The sequence below is a fragment of the Salvelinus sp. IW2-2015 genome, unplaced genomic scaffold, assembly GCF_002910315.2.
Source record: "Salvelinus sp. IW2-2015 unplaced genomic scaffold, ASM291031v2 Un_scaffold3089, whole genome shotgun sequence".
Classification (NCBI taxonomy): Eukaryota; Metazoa; Chordata; class Actinopteri; order Salmoniformes; family Salmonidae; genus Salvelinus; species Salvelinus sp. IW2-2015.
Genome location: NW_019944380.1, coordinates 32,945 through 51,234, shown reverse-complemented (window position 1 = coordinate 51,234; position 18,290 = coordinate 32,945). Strand labels below are relative to the sequence as shown.

At 44.0% G+C, this 18,290-nt stretch overlaps 1 protein-coding gene across 1 annotated transcript in view; it reads right to left on the bottom strand.

Annotated features, from left to right (window-relative positions):
- Positions 1 to 18,290, bottom strand: part of LOC112075322 (nectin-1-like) — a gene marked incomplete at its 5' end in the record, with an annotated part of 58,934 nt that overhangs the window by 33,141 nt on the left and 7,503 nt on the right. Inside the window, 3 exon segments of the mRNA XM_070440867.1 lie at positions 1,445 to 1,596; positions 9,069 to 9,186; positions 16,054 to 16,065. Of these exon segments, the coding sequence (XP_070296968.1) occupies positions 1,445 to 1,596; positions 9,069 to 9,186; positions 16,054 to 16,065 (282 nt within the window).

Here is an 18,290-nt window from a genome sequence, read left to right as displayed (position 1 = left end):
GTTAAATGTGAAATTGGAATTGAGGACTAGAGGAAGAGAGCTAGAGAGAGAGAGAGAGAGAGAGAGAGAGAGAGGGAGAGAGAGAGAGAGAGAGAGAGAGAGAAGAGAGAGACACAGAGAAACACAGAGAGAGAGAGAGAGAGAGAGAGAGAGAGAGAGAGAGAGGAGAGAGAGAGAGGGGAGAGAGAGGGAGAGAATGAGAGAAGAGACAGAAGACACCGGGGGAGACAGAGACAGAGAGAGAGAGAGTGAGTGGGGAGAGAAGAGGAGAGGAAGAGAGAGCGGAGGAGAGAGAGAGAGAGAGAGAGAAGAGAGAGAGAGAGAGAGAGAGAGAGAGAGAGAGAGAGAGAGCGAGAGAGAGATGAGAGAGACAGAGAGACGAGACAGACAGAGAGACAGACAGAGAGACAAGAGCAGAGAGAGACAGAGAAGAACAGAGACAGACAGAGAGACAAGGAGAGACAGAGAGAGAGGAGAGAGAGAAAACCTCTGTTCTACTGGCCCTTACATGCACAGACTGAACTATGTTGTGCAGTAGACTACAGGCCAATCATTATCACTGAGGTTTGTGCAGTAGACTATAGGCCCAATGCATTATCAATATTTTTGGTTATGGCAGTAGACTACAGCCAATGCATTATCATATTGGTTATGCAGTAGACTACGGCCCAATGCCAATTATCATGATTGGTTTTATGGTTATGCAGTAGACTACAGGCCACAATGCATTATCACTGGGGTTTATGCAGTAGACTACAGGCCCAATGCATTATCACTTGAGGTTTGTGCAGTAGTCTATAGGCCCAATGCATTTCATATTGGTTATGCAGTAGACTACAGGCCCAATGCATTATCATATTGGTTATGCAGTAGACTACAGGCCCAATGCATTATCATATTGGTTATGCAGTAGACTACAGGCCCAATGCATAATCATATTGGTTATGCAGTAGACTACAGGCCAATGCATTATCATATTGGTTATGCAGTAGACTATAGGCCCAATGCATTATCACTGGGGTTTATGCAGTAGACTACAGGCCCAATGCATTTATCACTGGGGTTTATGCAGTAGACTACAGGCCCAATGCATTATCACTGGGTTTATGCAGTAGACTACAGGCCCAATGCATTATCATATTGGTTATGCTTAAATTGCCCTGACAATGTTGTTCTTCTCAGACAATTTTGTAATCATGTAAAAAAAAAAAAACTGTGGATGACATCAATACACTGTGGGGAGGGAGTTCGATCTTGATAAATGGGTCAGCCCAGAGCAGAGAAACCAGAAGCCCAGAGCAGAGAGAAACCAGAAGCCCAGAGCAGAGAAACCAGAAGCCCAGAGCAGAGAAACCAGAAGCCCAGAGCAGAGAAACCAGAAGCCCAGAGCAGAAAAAACAGAATCCCAGAGCAGAGAAGAAGCTTGTACCAGTGGGTCACCTACCAGTAACATTAACCTGGACCAGACCAGTACGAGTCCCGATCCCATTGGTGGCATCACACACGTATGTTCCAGCTAGCTCGTAGGTCACCGCCCCCTTGAAGATCAGAGAGTTGTTACGAATTTCCACGGTGCTGGGAAGAGATCCATTTACCCTGTAGAAGAGAGGAGCAAGATAGGGTGTTAAAGATCCTAGTGTTCACACCTCTTTAATACCCTAGTGGTCACACCTCTTTAATACCCTAGTGGTCACACCTCTTTAATACCCTAGTGGTCACACCTCTTTAATACCCTAGTGGTCACACCTCTTATCACCCTGTAGAAGAGAGGAGCAAGATAGGGTGTTAAAGATCCTAGTGGTCACACCTCTTTAATACCCTAGTGGTCACACCTCTTTAATACCCTAGTGGTCACACCTCTTTAATACCCTACTGGCCACACCTCTTATCACCCTAGTGACCACAATTCCTATCACACCTCTTTTACACCCTAGTGGCCACACCACCTATCACACCTCCTATCACACCTATTTTACACCCTAGTGGCCACACCTCCTATCACACCTCTTTTACACCCTAGTGGCCCCACTCTTATCACACCCTAGTGGTCACATCACCTATCACACCTCCTATCACACCTATTTTACACCCTAGTGGCCACACCTCCTATCACACCTCTTTTACACCCTACTGGCCACACCTCTTATCACACCCTAGTGGTCACATCTCTTTAACACCCTAGTGGTCACACCTCTTATCACACCCTAGTGGTCACATCTCTTTAACACCCTAGTGGTCACACCTCGTATCAAACATTTAACACCCTAGTGGGTCACATCTCTTTATTAACACCCTAGTGGGCACACCTCTTATCAAACCTCTAACACCCTAGTGGTCACATCTCATTAACACCCTAGTGGTCACACCTCTTATCAAACCTCTTTAACACCCTAGTGGGTCACATCTCTTTAACACCCTAGTGGTCACATCTCTTTAACACCCTAGTGGGTCACATCTCTTTAACACCCTAGTGGGTCACATCTCTTTAACACCCTAGTGGGTCACATCTCTTATCAAACCTCTTTAACACCCTAGTGGTCACATCTCATTAACACCCTAGAGGCAAAGAGGCACTGAGTTTAAATAGAACTGTTAGGCCAAAATGACCATTGCTATGTTTGGAGGAAAAAGTGTGAGGCTTGCAAGCCGAAGAACACTATCCCAACCGTGAAGCACGGCGGTGGCAGCATCATGTTGTGGGGGTGCTTTGCTGCAGGAGGGACTGGTGCACTTCACAAAAGAGATGGCATCATGTGGAAGGAAAATTATGTGGATATATTGAAGCGACATCTCAAGACATCAGTCAGGAAGTTAAAGCTTGGTCGCAAATGGGTCTTCCAAATGGACAATGACCCCAAGCATACTTCCAAAGTTGGCCAAATGTGGAAGGACAACAAAGTTCAAGGTATTGGAGTGGCCATCACAAAGCCCAGATCTCCAATCCTAATAGAACATTGTGGGCAGAACTGAAAAAGCGTGTCGCGAGCAAGGAGGCCTAAACCTGACTCAGTTACACCAGCTCTGTCAGGAGGAATGGGCCCAAATTCACCCAAATTATTGTGGGAAGCTTGTGGAAGGCCTACCTGAAACGTTTGGACCTGGCTGTGTGTGTGTTTCTATAGCTATATGGCATGCCTATATCCTGATACTGGCTGTGTGTGTGTGTTCTATAGCTATGAGCATGGCCTATATCCTGGTCTGGCTTGTGTGTGTATTGCGTGCCGCTGTGTGGAAGCTCTCACTAACAACCAGGGGAAACTTCACCACCCGTTTGGGAGTCTTGTTCCACACACAGGCAATAGTCCTTGCTATCTGTCACCGCAGCCTGCCCTTCGTCTGTACACATAAATCTCTCTCTCCTCCTCCTCCTCCTCACCCCATCCCTTTTCGTTCCATCATACACTCATCATCCCTTCTCCTCATCCTCCCCTACCCTAGATATTTTACATTTTTACATTTTAAGTCATTTAGCAGACGCCTCTTATCCAGATGCGACTTACAGAGAGTGCAATACCATTTTATTACAGTTTTTTTTTTTTTTACATACTGAGACAAGGGATATCCCTCCGGCCAAACCCTCCCTACCGGCCAAACCCCCCTACCGGCCAAACCCTCCCTAAACCCGGGACGACGCTATGCCAATTGTGCATCGCCCCACGGATCTCCCGGATTGCGGCCGGCTGCCGACAGAGCCTGAACCCAGAGGACCTCTGGTGCCCACAGCTAGCACTGCGATAGCAGTGCTTTAAGACCACTGCGCCACCCGGGAGATCCATCTCTCTCTCTCTTTCCTGTCTTCACCATCTCTCTCTCTCTTTCCCTCTGTCTTCACCATCTCTCTCTCTCTTTCCTCTGTCTTCACCATCTCTCTCTCTCTTTCCTCTGTCTTCACACTCTCTCTCTTTCTCTGTCTCACATCTCTCTCTCTCTTTCCTCTGTCTTCACCATCTCTCTCTCTCTTTCCTCTGTCTTCACCATCTCTCTCTCTCTTTCCTCTGTCTTCACCATCTCTCTCTCTCTTTCCTCTGTCTTCACCATCTCTCTCTCTCTCTTCTACCCTCTCCAGTCTCCTCTTCCCCTGTAAAGAAACCTCTCTTTCTATATATCTCTCCCCCACCCTCCCTCTCTCTTCCTCCATCCCTCTCTCATTAATAGCCAGTCGTGGCAGGGCTACAGTGAGTTTGAACACAATGGTCTATTAATACGTTGACACTGTCCCTTACCCAGCCTTCAGTGAACAATTACTACGTTTATCTCTCAATTTCACTCTATAATTCTCTGCTTTTCACCCAGATATAGATGGTTCTGGTTCTGTTGTCAGAAGTGTTGTACTCTGGAGAGCCAGAGAGGACAGCAGGACGAGGACGTTGGCACATTGAATTGCGTTTCTATGATGTCACATGGCTTGATATTTGGACTGTGGTTAGATTTTTGGTTTATGCTCACATAGCCACCCTATGCATGATTTGTTAGTGTGGATCAAACCTAGCATTGTTTACTGAGAGGAGCACTTAGGGCCTGGAAAAAAAACATGAACATTTCTCCTTTCTCATCTCAACATACTGCTGTCTGTGTATATATTCTGCAGCACTGATCATTTGAAAGGCAACGTACTGAGGTCAACTCTTAGGTATGTCGTCCTAATCTATGGCTCCACCACTTCAACTGAAGCTAAAACTCCTCTCTCTCTCGCTCCCTGCTAAAGATGAAAAAGCTTTTACGATCCGCTCTAAAAATGGCACCAAGGAACATGGCTGACGTTTTTTCAATCTCCCAACCAATTGTGCCATTTTGAACTTATTTTTGAACTTATTTTGTACATAATGTTGCTGCTACCGTCTCTTGTGGCCGAAAATAACTTCTGGACATCAGAAAAGCGACTACTCACCGCGGACTGGAAGAAACTTTTTCCTTTAACGAGTCCGACGAGAAGGATATCCTGCTTTCAGTGGAACAGGCCCAGATCCCCGCATTTTGCGTGAAGAAAAGACACCGGAAAAGGGCCCGCAGATCAGGCTGCCTTCTGAGAATCCAGAGGCGAGCGAGTAAACTCCCACTGCCTTCCATTTTTTTGGCTAACATGCAATCATTGGGAAAATAAATTGATGACCTACAATTAAGATTATCCAACCAACGGGACATTAAAAACTGTAATATCTTATGTTTCACCGAGAAGTGGCTGAACGAAGATACGGACAATATAGGGCTGGATTTTCCACCAGCAGAACAGAGACTACGTCTAGTAAGACGAGGGGTGGGGGTGTGTCTCCTCGTCAATAACAACTGGTGTGTCTAATATTAAAGAAGTCATGAGGTATTGCTCGCCTGAGGTAGAGTGCATCATGATAAGCTGTAGACCACACTATCTACCAAGAGAGGTCTCATCTGTATTATTCGTAGCCGTCTATTTACCACCACAAGCTGATACTGGCACTAAGACCGCAACTCAACCAACTCTATAAGGTCATAAGCAAAGAAGAAAAAGCTCACCCAGAAGCGGCGCTCCTTGTGGCCGGGGACTTTAATGCAGGCAAACTTAAATCAGTTTTACCAAATTTTGACCAGCATGTCACAAGTGCAACCAGGGTGAAAAGAAATCCTAGGACACCTTTACTCCACAAACAGATATGTATACAAAGCAAAGTAAATGCTTTGAGTCCAACTCGTTAAGAAAAAATCTTTGTCCAGTTGAGGTGATTAATTGATGTTCTGATATCCAGAAGCTATTTTCGGTCATAAGAGATGGTGGCAGACACATTATGTACAAACCACCTTTACTCCACACACACAGATGCATACAAAGCTCTCCCTCACCCTCCATTTGGCAAATCTGACCATAATTCTATCCTCCTGATATCTGCTTACAAGGAAAAACTAAAGCAGGAAGTACCAGTGACTCGCTCAATATGGAAGTGGTCAGATGACACAGATGCTACAAGACTGTTTTGCTAGAGTGGAATATGTTCCGGGATTCATCCAATGGCATTGAGGAATTCACCACCTCAGTCATCGGCTTCATCAATAAGTGCATCGATGAAGTCGTCCCCACAGTGACTGGTACGTACATACCCCAACCAGAAGCCATGGATTAAAGGCAACATCTGCATCGAGCTAAAGGCTAGAGCTGCCGCTTTCAAGGAGCGGGAGACTAATCCGGACGCTTATAAGAAATCCTGCTATGGTGTAGGTGTCCTGGAGGACAGGTAGTTTGCCCACGGTGATGCGTTGTGCAGACCTCACTACCCTCTGGAGAGCCTTACGGTTGTGGGCGGAGCAGTTGCCGTACCAGGCGGTGATACAGCCCGACAGGATGCTCTCGATTGTGCCTCTGTAAAAGTTTGTGAGTGCTTTCGGTGACAAGCCGAATTTCTTCAGCCTCCTGAGGTTGAAGAGGCGTCTGACCAGAAGACCGCTTTGTCTGCCTCTTTTACAGCGTCGTTGTTTTGGTTTGCCGGCTGGGATCCGATCCATTGTCCTGGGTGGTGGGCAAAACAGAGGATCCGCTTCGGAAAAGTCGTATTCCTGGTCGTAATGTTGGTGAGTTGACGTTGCTCTTATATCCAATAGTTCCTCCCGACTGTATGTAATGAAACCTAAGATTACCTGGGGTACCGATGTAAGAAATAACAAGTAAAAAAACTAAATACTGCATAGTTTCTTAGGAACGCGAAGCGAGGCGGCCATCTCTGGAAACCACTGTCGAAAGTCAGATACTGTAGACTGTAGATAAAATAGACTAGATACTGTAGATAAGAGACTAGATACTGTAGATAAAATAGACTAGATACTGCAGATAATAGATTAGATACTGTAGATAAGAGACTAGATACTGTAGATAAAATAGACTAGATACTGTAGATAAAATAGACTAGATACTGTAGATAAAATAGACTAGATACTGTAGATAAAATAGACTAGAAACTGTAGATAAGAGACTAGATACTGTCGATAAAATAGACTATATACAGTAGATAAAAGACTATATATTGTAAATAAATTAGATATTGTAGATAAAATAGACTAGAGACTATAGATAAAATAGACTAGATACTGTAGATAAGAGACTCTCACCGTGTGTAATCTAACTGTCACCGTGTTGCCCATGCTTGCTGTAGATAATAATGTGTGTGTTGTTTTTTACAGTCTCATTGTGCCTCCATCTCCAAGCCAAATCATCATTATATTGATGTGTAAACAAACTGAGATGAATGAATGAAACACTGATCGAAAGAGTGCAAGAGGGGGAAAATACATCTTATTGCTTTATGTTTTTAAAATAAATGAGGTTCACCAGACCTCTCATATAACACAATTAAGTTGCGTCAGTTTCATTGCAGCGGTAAAGTGCATTAAGTGTTTAAGTCTTGAACAGGGTTTTTGAGTCTTATGCTTTTAAAACACAGAATTAATAAATCCATTCATTTCAGACCACTTGTTCAATTATCATGAGTTCCAAACCGTGGGCCCGTTTCTATACAGGACCAGTCAAACGCTTTAGAGCACCTTCCAGGGTTTCTCTTTCTCTTTTACTATTTTCTACATTGTAGAATAATAATGAAGACATCATAACTATGAAATAACACATGTAATTATGCATTAAACAAAAAAGTGTTAAACAAATCAAAACATATTTTAGATTCTTCAAAGTAGCCACCCTTTGCCTTGATGACAGCTTTGCACACTCTTGGCATTCTCTCAACCAGCTTAACCTGGTATCCTTTTCCAACAGTCTTGAAGGAGATCCCACATATGCTGAGCACTTGTTGGCTGCTTTTCCTTCACTGCAGTTCAACTCATCCCAAACCATCTCAATTGGGTTGAGGTCAGGAGATTGTGGAGGCCAGGTCATCTAATAAAGCACTCCATCCCTCTCCTTGGTCAAATAGCTCTTACACAGCCTGGAGGTGTGTTGGGTCATTGTCCTGTTGAAAAACAAATGATAGTCCCACTAAGCCCAAACCAGATGGGATGGTGTATCGCTGCAGAATGCTGTGGTAGCCATGCTGGTTAAGTGTGGTGTGGGGGTGCTTTGTTGGTGACACAGACAGTGTCACCAACAAAGCACCCCCACACCATCACACCTCCTCCTCCATGCTTCACGGTGGGAACCACACATGTGGAGATCATCCATTCACCTACTCCGAGTCTCACAAAGATATAGCAGTTGGAACCAAATATCTCAAATTTGGACTCATCAGACCAAAGAACAGATTTCCACCGGTCTAATGTCCATTGTTCGTGTTTCTTGGCCCAAACAAGTCTCTTCTTCTTATTGGTGTCCTTTAGTATTGGTTTCTTTGCAGCAATTTGACCATGAAGGCCTGATTCAAGCAGTCTCCTCTGAACAGTTGATGTCGAGACGTGTCTGTTACTTGAACTCTGTAAAGCATATATTTGGGCTGCAATTTGAGGTGCAGTTAATTGCCGATTTCTGAGTCTGGTAACACTAATGAACGTATCCTCTGCAGCAGAGGTAACTCTAGGTCTTCCTTTCCTGTGGCGGTCCTCATGAGAGTCAATTTCATCATAGGGCTTGATGGTTTTTGTGACTGCACTTGAAGAAACTTTCAAAGTTCTTGAAATTTTCCAGATTGACTGACCTTCATGTCTTAAAGTAATGATGGACTGTTGTTTCTCTTTGCTTATTTGAGCTGATCTTGCCATAAAATGGACTTGGTATTTTACCAAATAGGGCTATCTTCTGTATACCACCTCAACCTTGTCACAACACAACTGATTGGCTCAAACGCCAATCAAAGATATTCCACAAATTGGTTACTACATGATTCCATATGTGTTATTTCATAATTTTGATGTCGTCACTATTATTCTACAATAGTAAAAAAAAAAATTGAAAAAAACTTGAATGAGTAGGTGTGTCCAAACTCTTGACTGGTACTGTTTATGAAACAAATAGATTTCATACAATAATGTGCATTAAGTCTTTAAGTCTTGAACAAGTTTTTTTTAGAATGTATGTTACCTACACTTCAAGCCTTCTTTGTACCCCCTACCCATTTCAAACAGACAACCTGAACCCGTGAACAGAAGGTCGAAAGAAGACTTACACTTTCCACTGGTAGACGGTGACAGGAGGGTTAGCGTCAGCTTTACAGGTGAGGCTGACATCCTGACGGTCCAGGTACCAGTTACCATCGAAGCCCTCGATCTTCACCTCCGGTTCATCTGTCAGAGAGAGAGAGAGAGATGGTGTCAGAAGAGTACAGTATGTTTCTCATTCCACACTGCTGAGTCGAGCCTGGTTACCTATTCACCATGTTGCTGGAACGGACAAAGACAATAGAATAGTATTCAATCACTCAGCCTCATACCGACTGTGTTTCCAACACTAAGGGACAGAGAGATGGTGTCAGAATAGTACAGTATTGTCTGATTCACACGATAGGGTCGACCTGAACCATATTGTACTAACCCACATATATACATTTTATTTCTTTTCTCTAGAGATCACCACACTACCCTCTAGAGATCACCACACTACCCTCTAGAGATCACCACACTACCCTCTAGAGATCACCACACTACCACTTAGAGATCACCCCACACTACCCTCTAGAGCATGGGTGTCAAACTCTGGCCCGCGGGCCAAATTTGGCCCGTGGGGTAATTATATTTGGCCCGGAGACAATACCAAATTACTACTAGAGCTGGCCCGCCGGTATTATACAGCGCATTCACCGCTAATACTACGAATCCCATAATGCTCTGCTGTTGTTTTCGCGGTGCCAATCAGGACAGGACCCAGAAACGCCCTCTCCTCTGTGACAGTAGTCATAGCAACATAGACGCTACAACTGTCAGCGCGCTATCCCTTCCCAAAAATGGCGAAAAGAAAGGCAGAAAACAGGAGCTTTCTGGACAAGTGGGAGGCAGAATATCTGTTTACATATGTAAAAGACAAACCTGTTTGTCTTGTTTGTGGAGTCAACGTGGCTGTAAGTAAGGAGTACAACATTAGACGACACTATGAAACGAAACACCATGACAAATACAAGGACATGGACATGACTCAAAGGAGCCAGAAAGTAGAGGAGATGAAAAAGAAGTTTGGTTTCACAACAGAATATGTTCAAAAAACCACATCACAAAGTGAGGCTGCTGTAAAGGCTAGTTATATAGTGGCAGCAGAGGATCGCAAAATCAGCCCGGCCCTTTAATGAGGGAGAGTTCGTGAAAAAGTGCATGATGAAAGTTTGTGACCTCGTATGCCCAGAGAAAAAGCAAGCATTTTCAAACGTGAGCCTGAGCAGGAACACAGTAGCTGATCGCACATGTGATCTTGCCACCAATCTGTATGACAGCTGATGGAAAGGGAAAAGATTTCGTTGCGTCTCTCCTCGCTGTGGATGAGAGCTGCGACGCATCTGGAAAAAGTTTATTTTGGTATTTAAATCAGAAGGCTGCAAATAGAAAAGAGGTATACGATTTTTATTTAAATTTTATTTATTTAATAAATGAATGCCATTGATGTGTTTTTTCATTTGAAATTCGATTTTGCATGTCTCCACTATTAAATTATATATTGTATGTAATAAGCGATGCTTGTCCATATTCAATGTTAAAGCAAAACTTGTTTGGGTCCATATTAAAAGGTTAATTTGTTCAATGTTGGCCCGCGACTTTGTTCAGGTTTTACATTTTGGCCCACTGGTATTTGAGTTTGACACCCTGCTCTAGAGGATCACCACACTACCCTCTAGAGGATCACCACACTACCCTCTAGAGGATCATCACACTACCCTCTAGAGGATCATACACACTACCCTCTAGAGATCACCACACTACCCTCTAGAGATCACCACACTACCCTTAGAGATCACCACACTACCCTCTAGAGATCACCACACTACCCCTCTAGAGATCACCACACTACCCTCTAGAGATCACCACCTACCCTCTAGAGATCACCACACTACCTCTAGAGGATCACACACTACCCTCTAGAGGACACCTACCCTCTAGAGGACCACACTACCCTCTAGATACCACCCCTCGAGATCACCACACTACCTTAGAGACACCACCTACCTTAAGACACACAACTACCTCTAGAGGATCACCACACTACCTCTAGAGGATCACCACACTACCCTCTAAGGATCACCACACTACCCTCTAGAGATCACCACACTACCCTTAGAGATCACCACACTACCTCAGAGATCACCACACTACCCTCTAGAGATCACCACACTAACCCTCTAGAGATCACCACACTACCCTCTAAGAGATCACCACACACCCTCTAGAGATCGCCACACTACCCTCTAGAGATCCACACTACCCACTAGAGATCCACACTACCCACTAGAGATCGCCACACTACCCTCTAGAGATCACCACACTACCTCTCAGATCACACTACTCTAGAGATCACCACACTACCCTCTAGAGATCACCACACTACCCTCTAGAGATCACCACACTACCCTCTAGAGGATCACCACACTACCCTCTAGAGATCACCACACTACCCTCTAGAGGATCACCACACTACCCTCTAGAGGATCACCACACTACCCTCTAAGGATCAACACACTCCTAAGAGATCACCACACTACCCTCTAGAATCACCACACTACCTCTAGAGGATCACCACACTACCCTCTAAGGATCACCACACTACCTCTAGAGGATCACCACACTACCCTCTAGAGATCACCACACTACCCTCTAGAGATCACCACACTACCCTCTAGAGATCACCACACTACCTCTAGAGATCACCCCATACCTCTAGAGATCACCACACTACCCTCTAGAGATCACCACACTACCCTCTAGAGATCACCAACACTACCCTCTAGAGATCGCCACACTACCCTCTAGAGATCCCAACTACCACTAGAATCGCCACTACCACTAGAGATCACAATACTCTAGAGTACCACACTACCCTCTAGAGATACACAATACCATCTAGAGATCATCACATACCCTCTAAGATCACACACTACCCTCTAGAGATCACAACAACTACCTCTAGAGATCACCACACTACCCTCTAGAGACTTAAGCCCACACTACCCTCTAGAGATCACCACACTACCTTAGAGATCACCAACTACCTCTAGAGATCACCACACTACACACTAGAGATCGCCACAGCTACTCTTAGAGATCGCCACACTACCTCTAGAGATCACCAACTACCCTCTAGAGATCACCACACTACCTCTAAGGATCACAACATACCCTCTAGAGGATCACCACACTACCCTCTAGAGATCACCACACTACCCTCTAGAGATCACCACACTACCCTCTAGAGATCACCACACTACCCTCTAGAGATCACCACATAGGGATTGTCAGCAGTAGCCACAGCTGTTCCAGCCTCAGGACCACCTACCACTGTTCATTTTATCATTTTTCAGTTTGAGTGTGAACAGGAAGCTTTGGTAAAAATACCAGCCAGCATCTAAAAGACAGTTTTTCAACACAACACCAGAATTATAATCTATGAAGCACCACATTCACAGAGTTAGTATGTGTTTTAGTATGTATTTTAGTATGTATTTTATGACAGGACCTCAGTGAATAACAGGATGTTACTAGAACAGCATGTTACTATACTACCTGCAGAACAGAACAGAGCAGAACAGTGAATAGCAGGATGTCCTATAACTAGGGCTGGGTGATATGGCCTAAAACAAATTAATTAATTTGATATATCAATGTTACTATACCACCTACAGAGCAGAACAGAATAGAGCAGAACAGAATAGAGCAGAACAGGAGCATAATATAACAGAATGGAGCAGAACAGAGCAGAATAGAACAGAATAGAACAGAAAAGAACAGAAAAGAGCAGAATAGAACATAGCAGAACAGAATATAGCAGAACAGAGCAGAATAGAACAGAATAGTACAGAACAGAGCAGAATAGAACAGAAAAGAGCAGAATAGTACAGAAAAGAGTAGAATAGTACAGAACAGAATAGTACAGAACAGAGCAGAATAGAACAGAGCAGAACAGAATAGAACAGAGCAGAGCAGAATAGAACATAGCAGAACAGAATATAGCAGAATAGAACATAGCAGAACAGAATGGAGCAGAACAGAGCAGAATAAAACAGAACAGAGCAGAATAGAACAGAACAGAGCAGAATAGAACATAGCAGGATAGAACAGAGCAGAACAGAATAGAACAGAGCAGAACAGAATAGAACAGAGCAGAGCAGAATAGAACAGAGCAGAACAGAATATAGCAGAATAGAACAGAATGGAGCAGAACAGAGCAGCATAGAACAGAGCAGAGCAGAATATAACAGAGCAGAACAGAATAGAGCAGAACAGAACAGAATAGAGCAGAATAGAACAGAGCAGAACAGAATAGAACAGAACAGAATAGAGCAGAACAGAACAGAGCAGAACAGAGCAGAACAGAGCAGAACAGAGGAGAATAGAACAGAGCAGAACAGAGCAGAACAGAATAGGATAGAGCAGAATAGAACGATGAACAGTTAAAACCAGTGGGTGGCCGTCCTATTGCCTCTGACCTGAATTCCCTGACCAGAATATCTTAATTTTCTGTCCTGATGATTCTACATGTTGAGGCACCACAGCTATCATCTGCTTTCAGCCCTACTGCTATATTTCCTCTCTAAGACTATATGATTACTGTATTTCCTCTCTAAGACTATATGATTGGCAGCTCTTCATATCAATCAGCTCTTATCTAGGCAGCTCTTCAATATCATAGCCATCTGCAGCTCTTTCATATCATAGCCATTTGCAGCTCTTCATAATCATAGCCATCTGCAGCTCTTCATATCATAGCCATTTGCAGCTCTTCAGATCATAGCCATCTGCAGCTCTACATATCATAGCATCTGACAGCTCTTCATATCATAGCCATTTGCAGCTCTTCATATCATAGCCATCTGCAGCTCTTCATATTCATAGCCATTTGCAGCTCTTCATATCATAGCCATCTGCAGCTCTTCATATATCATAGCCATCTGCAGCTCTTCATATCATAGCCATTTGCAGCTCTTCATATCATAGCCATCTGCAGCTCTTCATATCATAGCCTTTGCAGCTCTTGCATATCATAGCCATCTGCAGCTCTTCATATCATAGCCATTTGCAGCTCTTCATATCATACGCCATCTGCAGCTCTTCATATCATAGTCATCTGCAGCTCTTCATATCTTAGCCATATGCAGCTCTTCATATCTTAGCCATATGCAGCTCTTCAGATCATAGTCATCTGCAGCTCTTCATATCATAGCATATGCAGCTCTTCATATCATAACCATCTGCAGCTCTACATATCTTAGCCATCTGCAGCCTTCATATCATAGCCATCTGCAGCTCTTCATATCATAGCCATCTGCAGCTCTTCATATCATAGCCAATCTGCAGCTCTACATATCATAGTCATCTGCAGCTCTTCATATCATAGCCATTTGCAGCCTTTATATCATAACCATCTGCAGCTCTACATATCATAACCATCTGCAGCTCTTCATATCATAAGCCATCTGCAGCTCTTCATATCATAGCATTCTGCAGTTGGCTATGTTAATCTGAGGCTTAACATTGAAGTAAAGTTGAAATAATTCTAAACGTAGATGGGAATTATATTGAAAAAAAATCCACACAAACCAAAAAGTAATTTATTCACAGAAAGCTATTATTTTTGTAATGAAGGGCATCGGCATTCAAACAAACTAATTGGACCAGTATAAACTATTTCATTGTATTTTTCCTTCACTTTTGATAAAAACCCTTTCCACCCTTTAATCACTTTGCTTATTTGATTTAAATCAAGAAAGAGCCTTGTCTTAAGACTAGTCCCTGTAACTACAGCCTTGTCTTAAGACTATCCCTGTAACTCCAGCCGTGTCTTAAGACTAGTCCCTGTACCTCCAGCCTTGTGTTAAGACTAGTCCTGTACACTCCAGCCGTGTCTTAAGACTAGTCCCTGTACCTCCAGCCTTGTCTTAAGACTAGTCCCTGTACCTCCAGCCTTGTCTTAAGACTAGTCCTGTATCTCCAGCTGTCTTAAGATAGTCCCTGTACCTCCAGCCTTGTTTAAGACTAGTCCCTGTACCTCCAGCCTTGTCTTAAGACTAGTCCCTGTACCTCCCGCCTTGTCTTAAGACTAGTCCCTGTACTCTCCAGCTTTCTTAAGACTAGTCCCTGTACCTCCAGCCTTGTCTTAAGACTAGTCCCTGTACCTCCAGCCTTGTCTTAAGACTAGTCTCTGTACCTCAGCCTTGTCTTAAGACTAGTCCCTGTACCTCCAGCCTGTTCTTAAGACTAGTCCCTGTAACTCCAGCCTTGTCTTAAGACTAGTCCCTGTACCTCCAGCCTTGTTTTAAGACTAGTCCCTGTATCTCCAGCCTTGTCTTAAGACTAGTCCCTGTACCTCCAGCCTTGTCTTAAGACTAGTCCCTGTACCTCCAGCCTTGTCTTAAGACTAGTCCCTGTAACTCCAGCCTTGTCTTAAGACTAGTCCCTGTACCTCCACCTTGTCTTAGACTATCCTGTACTCAGCCTTGTCTTAAGACTAGTCCCTGTACCTCCAGCCTTGTCTTAAGACTAGTCCCTGTACCTCCAGCCTTGTTTTAAGACTAGTCCCTGTACCTCCAGCCTTGTCTTAAGACTAGTCCCTGTAACTCCAGCCTTGTTTTAAGACTAGTCCCTGTGTGATGTTTTGATAGGAAATACGTTTGTATTTTGCTATGATTGTTGCTTTTCAATAGTTTCTTCTTGGTGTCAAAATGAGGGTTAATCACTTTGTTTGTTTTGTTCACGTTTATTCTCCCTCTTTCCTTTCAGCTCGACCTCAGACCGCGAATGACCTTGACCACGCCCACCATCGTGCCCGCCCCAGAAGCGGAACATGACCGTGGCGACCTGCCTCTCGGCGAATGGAAAGCCTCAGAGTGTGATCAAGTGGGACACGAGGCTGAAGGGCCAAGCCACGTTCCAAGAGACGCAGAATGCCAACGGCACGGTGACCGTTAGGAGCAACTATGTGGTCGTGCCGAGCAGAGAGACACACAAACAGAAACTCACCTGCATCGTAACCTACAACAACGAGAGGTTACAGACAGTGTCGTGCTCAACGTGCAATGTGAGTTATCACAGTTCTTTTTATGTCAATCAATCAACCAATCAATCAAATTTCCTCAAAGGGAAATGTGGTTTCTGGGCAGGATTTACATGATAAATACACTATATCATACAAAACACACTAGTCACAAAAACACCTTTATTTAACATGTACTTAACCTAACAGGCTGACTACACGCTCGCGTCGCAACCTAACAGGCTGACTACACAACGCTCGCGTCGCAACCTAACAGCTGACTACACCGCTCGCGTCGCAACCTAACAGGCTGACTACACGCTCACGTCGCACCTAAACGGCTGACTACACCGCTCGCGTCGCAACTAACAGGCTGACTACACCGCTCGGTCGCAACTAACAGCTGACTACACCGCTCGTCCACCTAAAGGCTGACTACACCCGCTGCGTCGCATCAGTTCTATTTGTGACGCAGATCGCGCTGCAAGTCCTGCCTCTCCCATCTCCTCATTGATTTATAGAAGCAGGTACCCACGTGCCATCTCTTCATTGTTTATACCCATGTGGGTGACTGAAAGCCGAACGAGGTCGGTGACGGTAATGCACCTAATTTATGAAAGTTGACAATCGCAAATATAAAGTCCAGAGAAGAAAAAGCCTGAAGGAGAGAGATGACTCAGAAACGATTCGGTTGACCGTTTTATGGGTGGATTAATTGTCGGAGTAGAGAACCTTGTGCATTTCAGGTAAATAACAACTCAAGGTTTATATCCCAGGACAAATTAGCGAGCAACAGCAAGCTAGCTGCATATGTATGAACTTTCCAATTTGTAAGTCGCTCTGGATAAGAGCGTCTGCTAAATGACTTAAATGTAATGTAAATGTAGCTAAATAGGACAAATTAGCTAGCATGTGCAAGCTACTAGCTAAATTGCCATACGTGTTTAATGCTTTTCGACCTGTCCCCAAATTAATGTCATTGTTTCAGAGTTGTTTTTATATTTTAACCTGCTGTCGTGATCGCGTTTGGTGTGGGGGGGCAAAATACATTTATGCACGATGGCGCACGCGCGCAGCCGGTTTGGGTCCGTGTAAGAGAAACACAGTGTTAAGAGTCTCTTACTGGGGATCTGAAATAGAACCCTAAACCTCAGTGTTAAGAGTCTCTTACTGGAGCATCTGAAATAGAACCCTAAACTCAGTTGTTAAGAGTCTCTTACTGGAGCATCTGAAATAGAACCCTAAACCTCAGTGTTAAGAGTCTCTTACTGGAGCATCTGAAATAGAACCCTAAACCTCAGTGTTAAGAGCTCTTACTGCAGATCTGAAATAGAACCCTAAACCTCAGTGTTAAGAGTCTCTTACTGGAGCATCTGAAATAGAACCCTACACCTCAGTGTTAAGTCTCTTACTGGAGCATCTGAAATAGAACCCTAAACCTCAGTGTTAAGAGTCTCTTACTGGAGCATCTGAAATAGAACCCTAAACCTCAGTGTTAAGAGTCTCTTACTGCAGCATCTGAAATAGAACCCTAACCTCAGTGTTAAGAGTATCTTACTGGAGCATCTGAAATAGAACCCTAAACCTCAGTGTTAGAGTCTCTTACTGGAGCATCTGAAATAGAACCCTAAACCTCAGTGTTAAGAGTCTCTTACTGCAGCATCTGAAATAGAACCCTAAAACCTCAGGTTTAAGAATCTCTTACTGGCAGCATCTGAAATAGAACCCTAAACCTCAGTGTTAAGAGTCTCTTACTGGGGCATCTGAAATAGAACCCTAAACTCAGTGTTAAGAGTCTCTTACTGGAGCATCTGAAATAGAACCCTAAACCTCAGTGTTAAGAGTCTCTTACTGCAGCATCTGAAATAGAACCCTAAACCTCAGTGTTAAGAGTCTCTTACTGGAGCATCTGAAATAGAACCCTAAACCTCAGCGTTTAAGAGTCTCTGTACTGGGGCATCTGAAATAGAACCCTAAACCTCAGTGTAAGATCTCTACTGGGGCATCTGAAATAGAACCCTAAACCTCAGTGTTAAGAGTCTCTTACTGGAGCATCTGAAATAGAACCCTACACCTCAGGTTAAGAATCTCTTACTGCAGCATCTGAAATAGAACCCTAAACCTCAGTGTTAAGGTCTCTTACTGGGGCATCTGCAAAGGTTCCCATTGTACTGCACTACTTTTGACCAATGCACTATGTCAGAGCCTATTGGCTTTGTTGTCA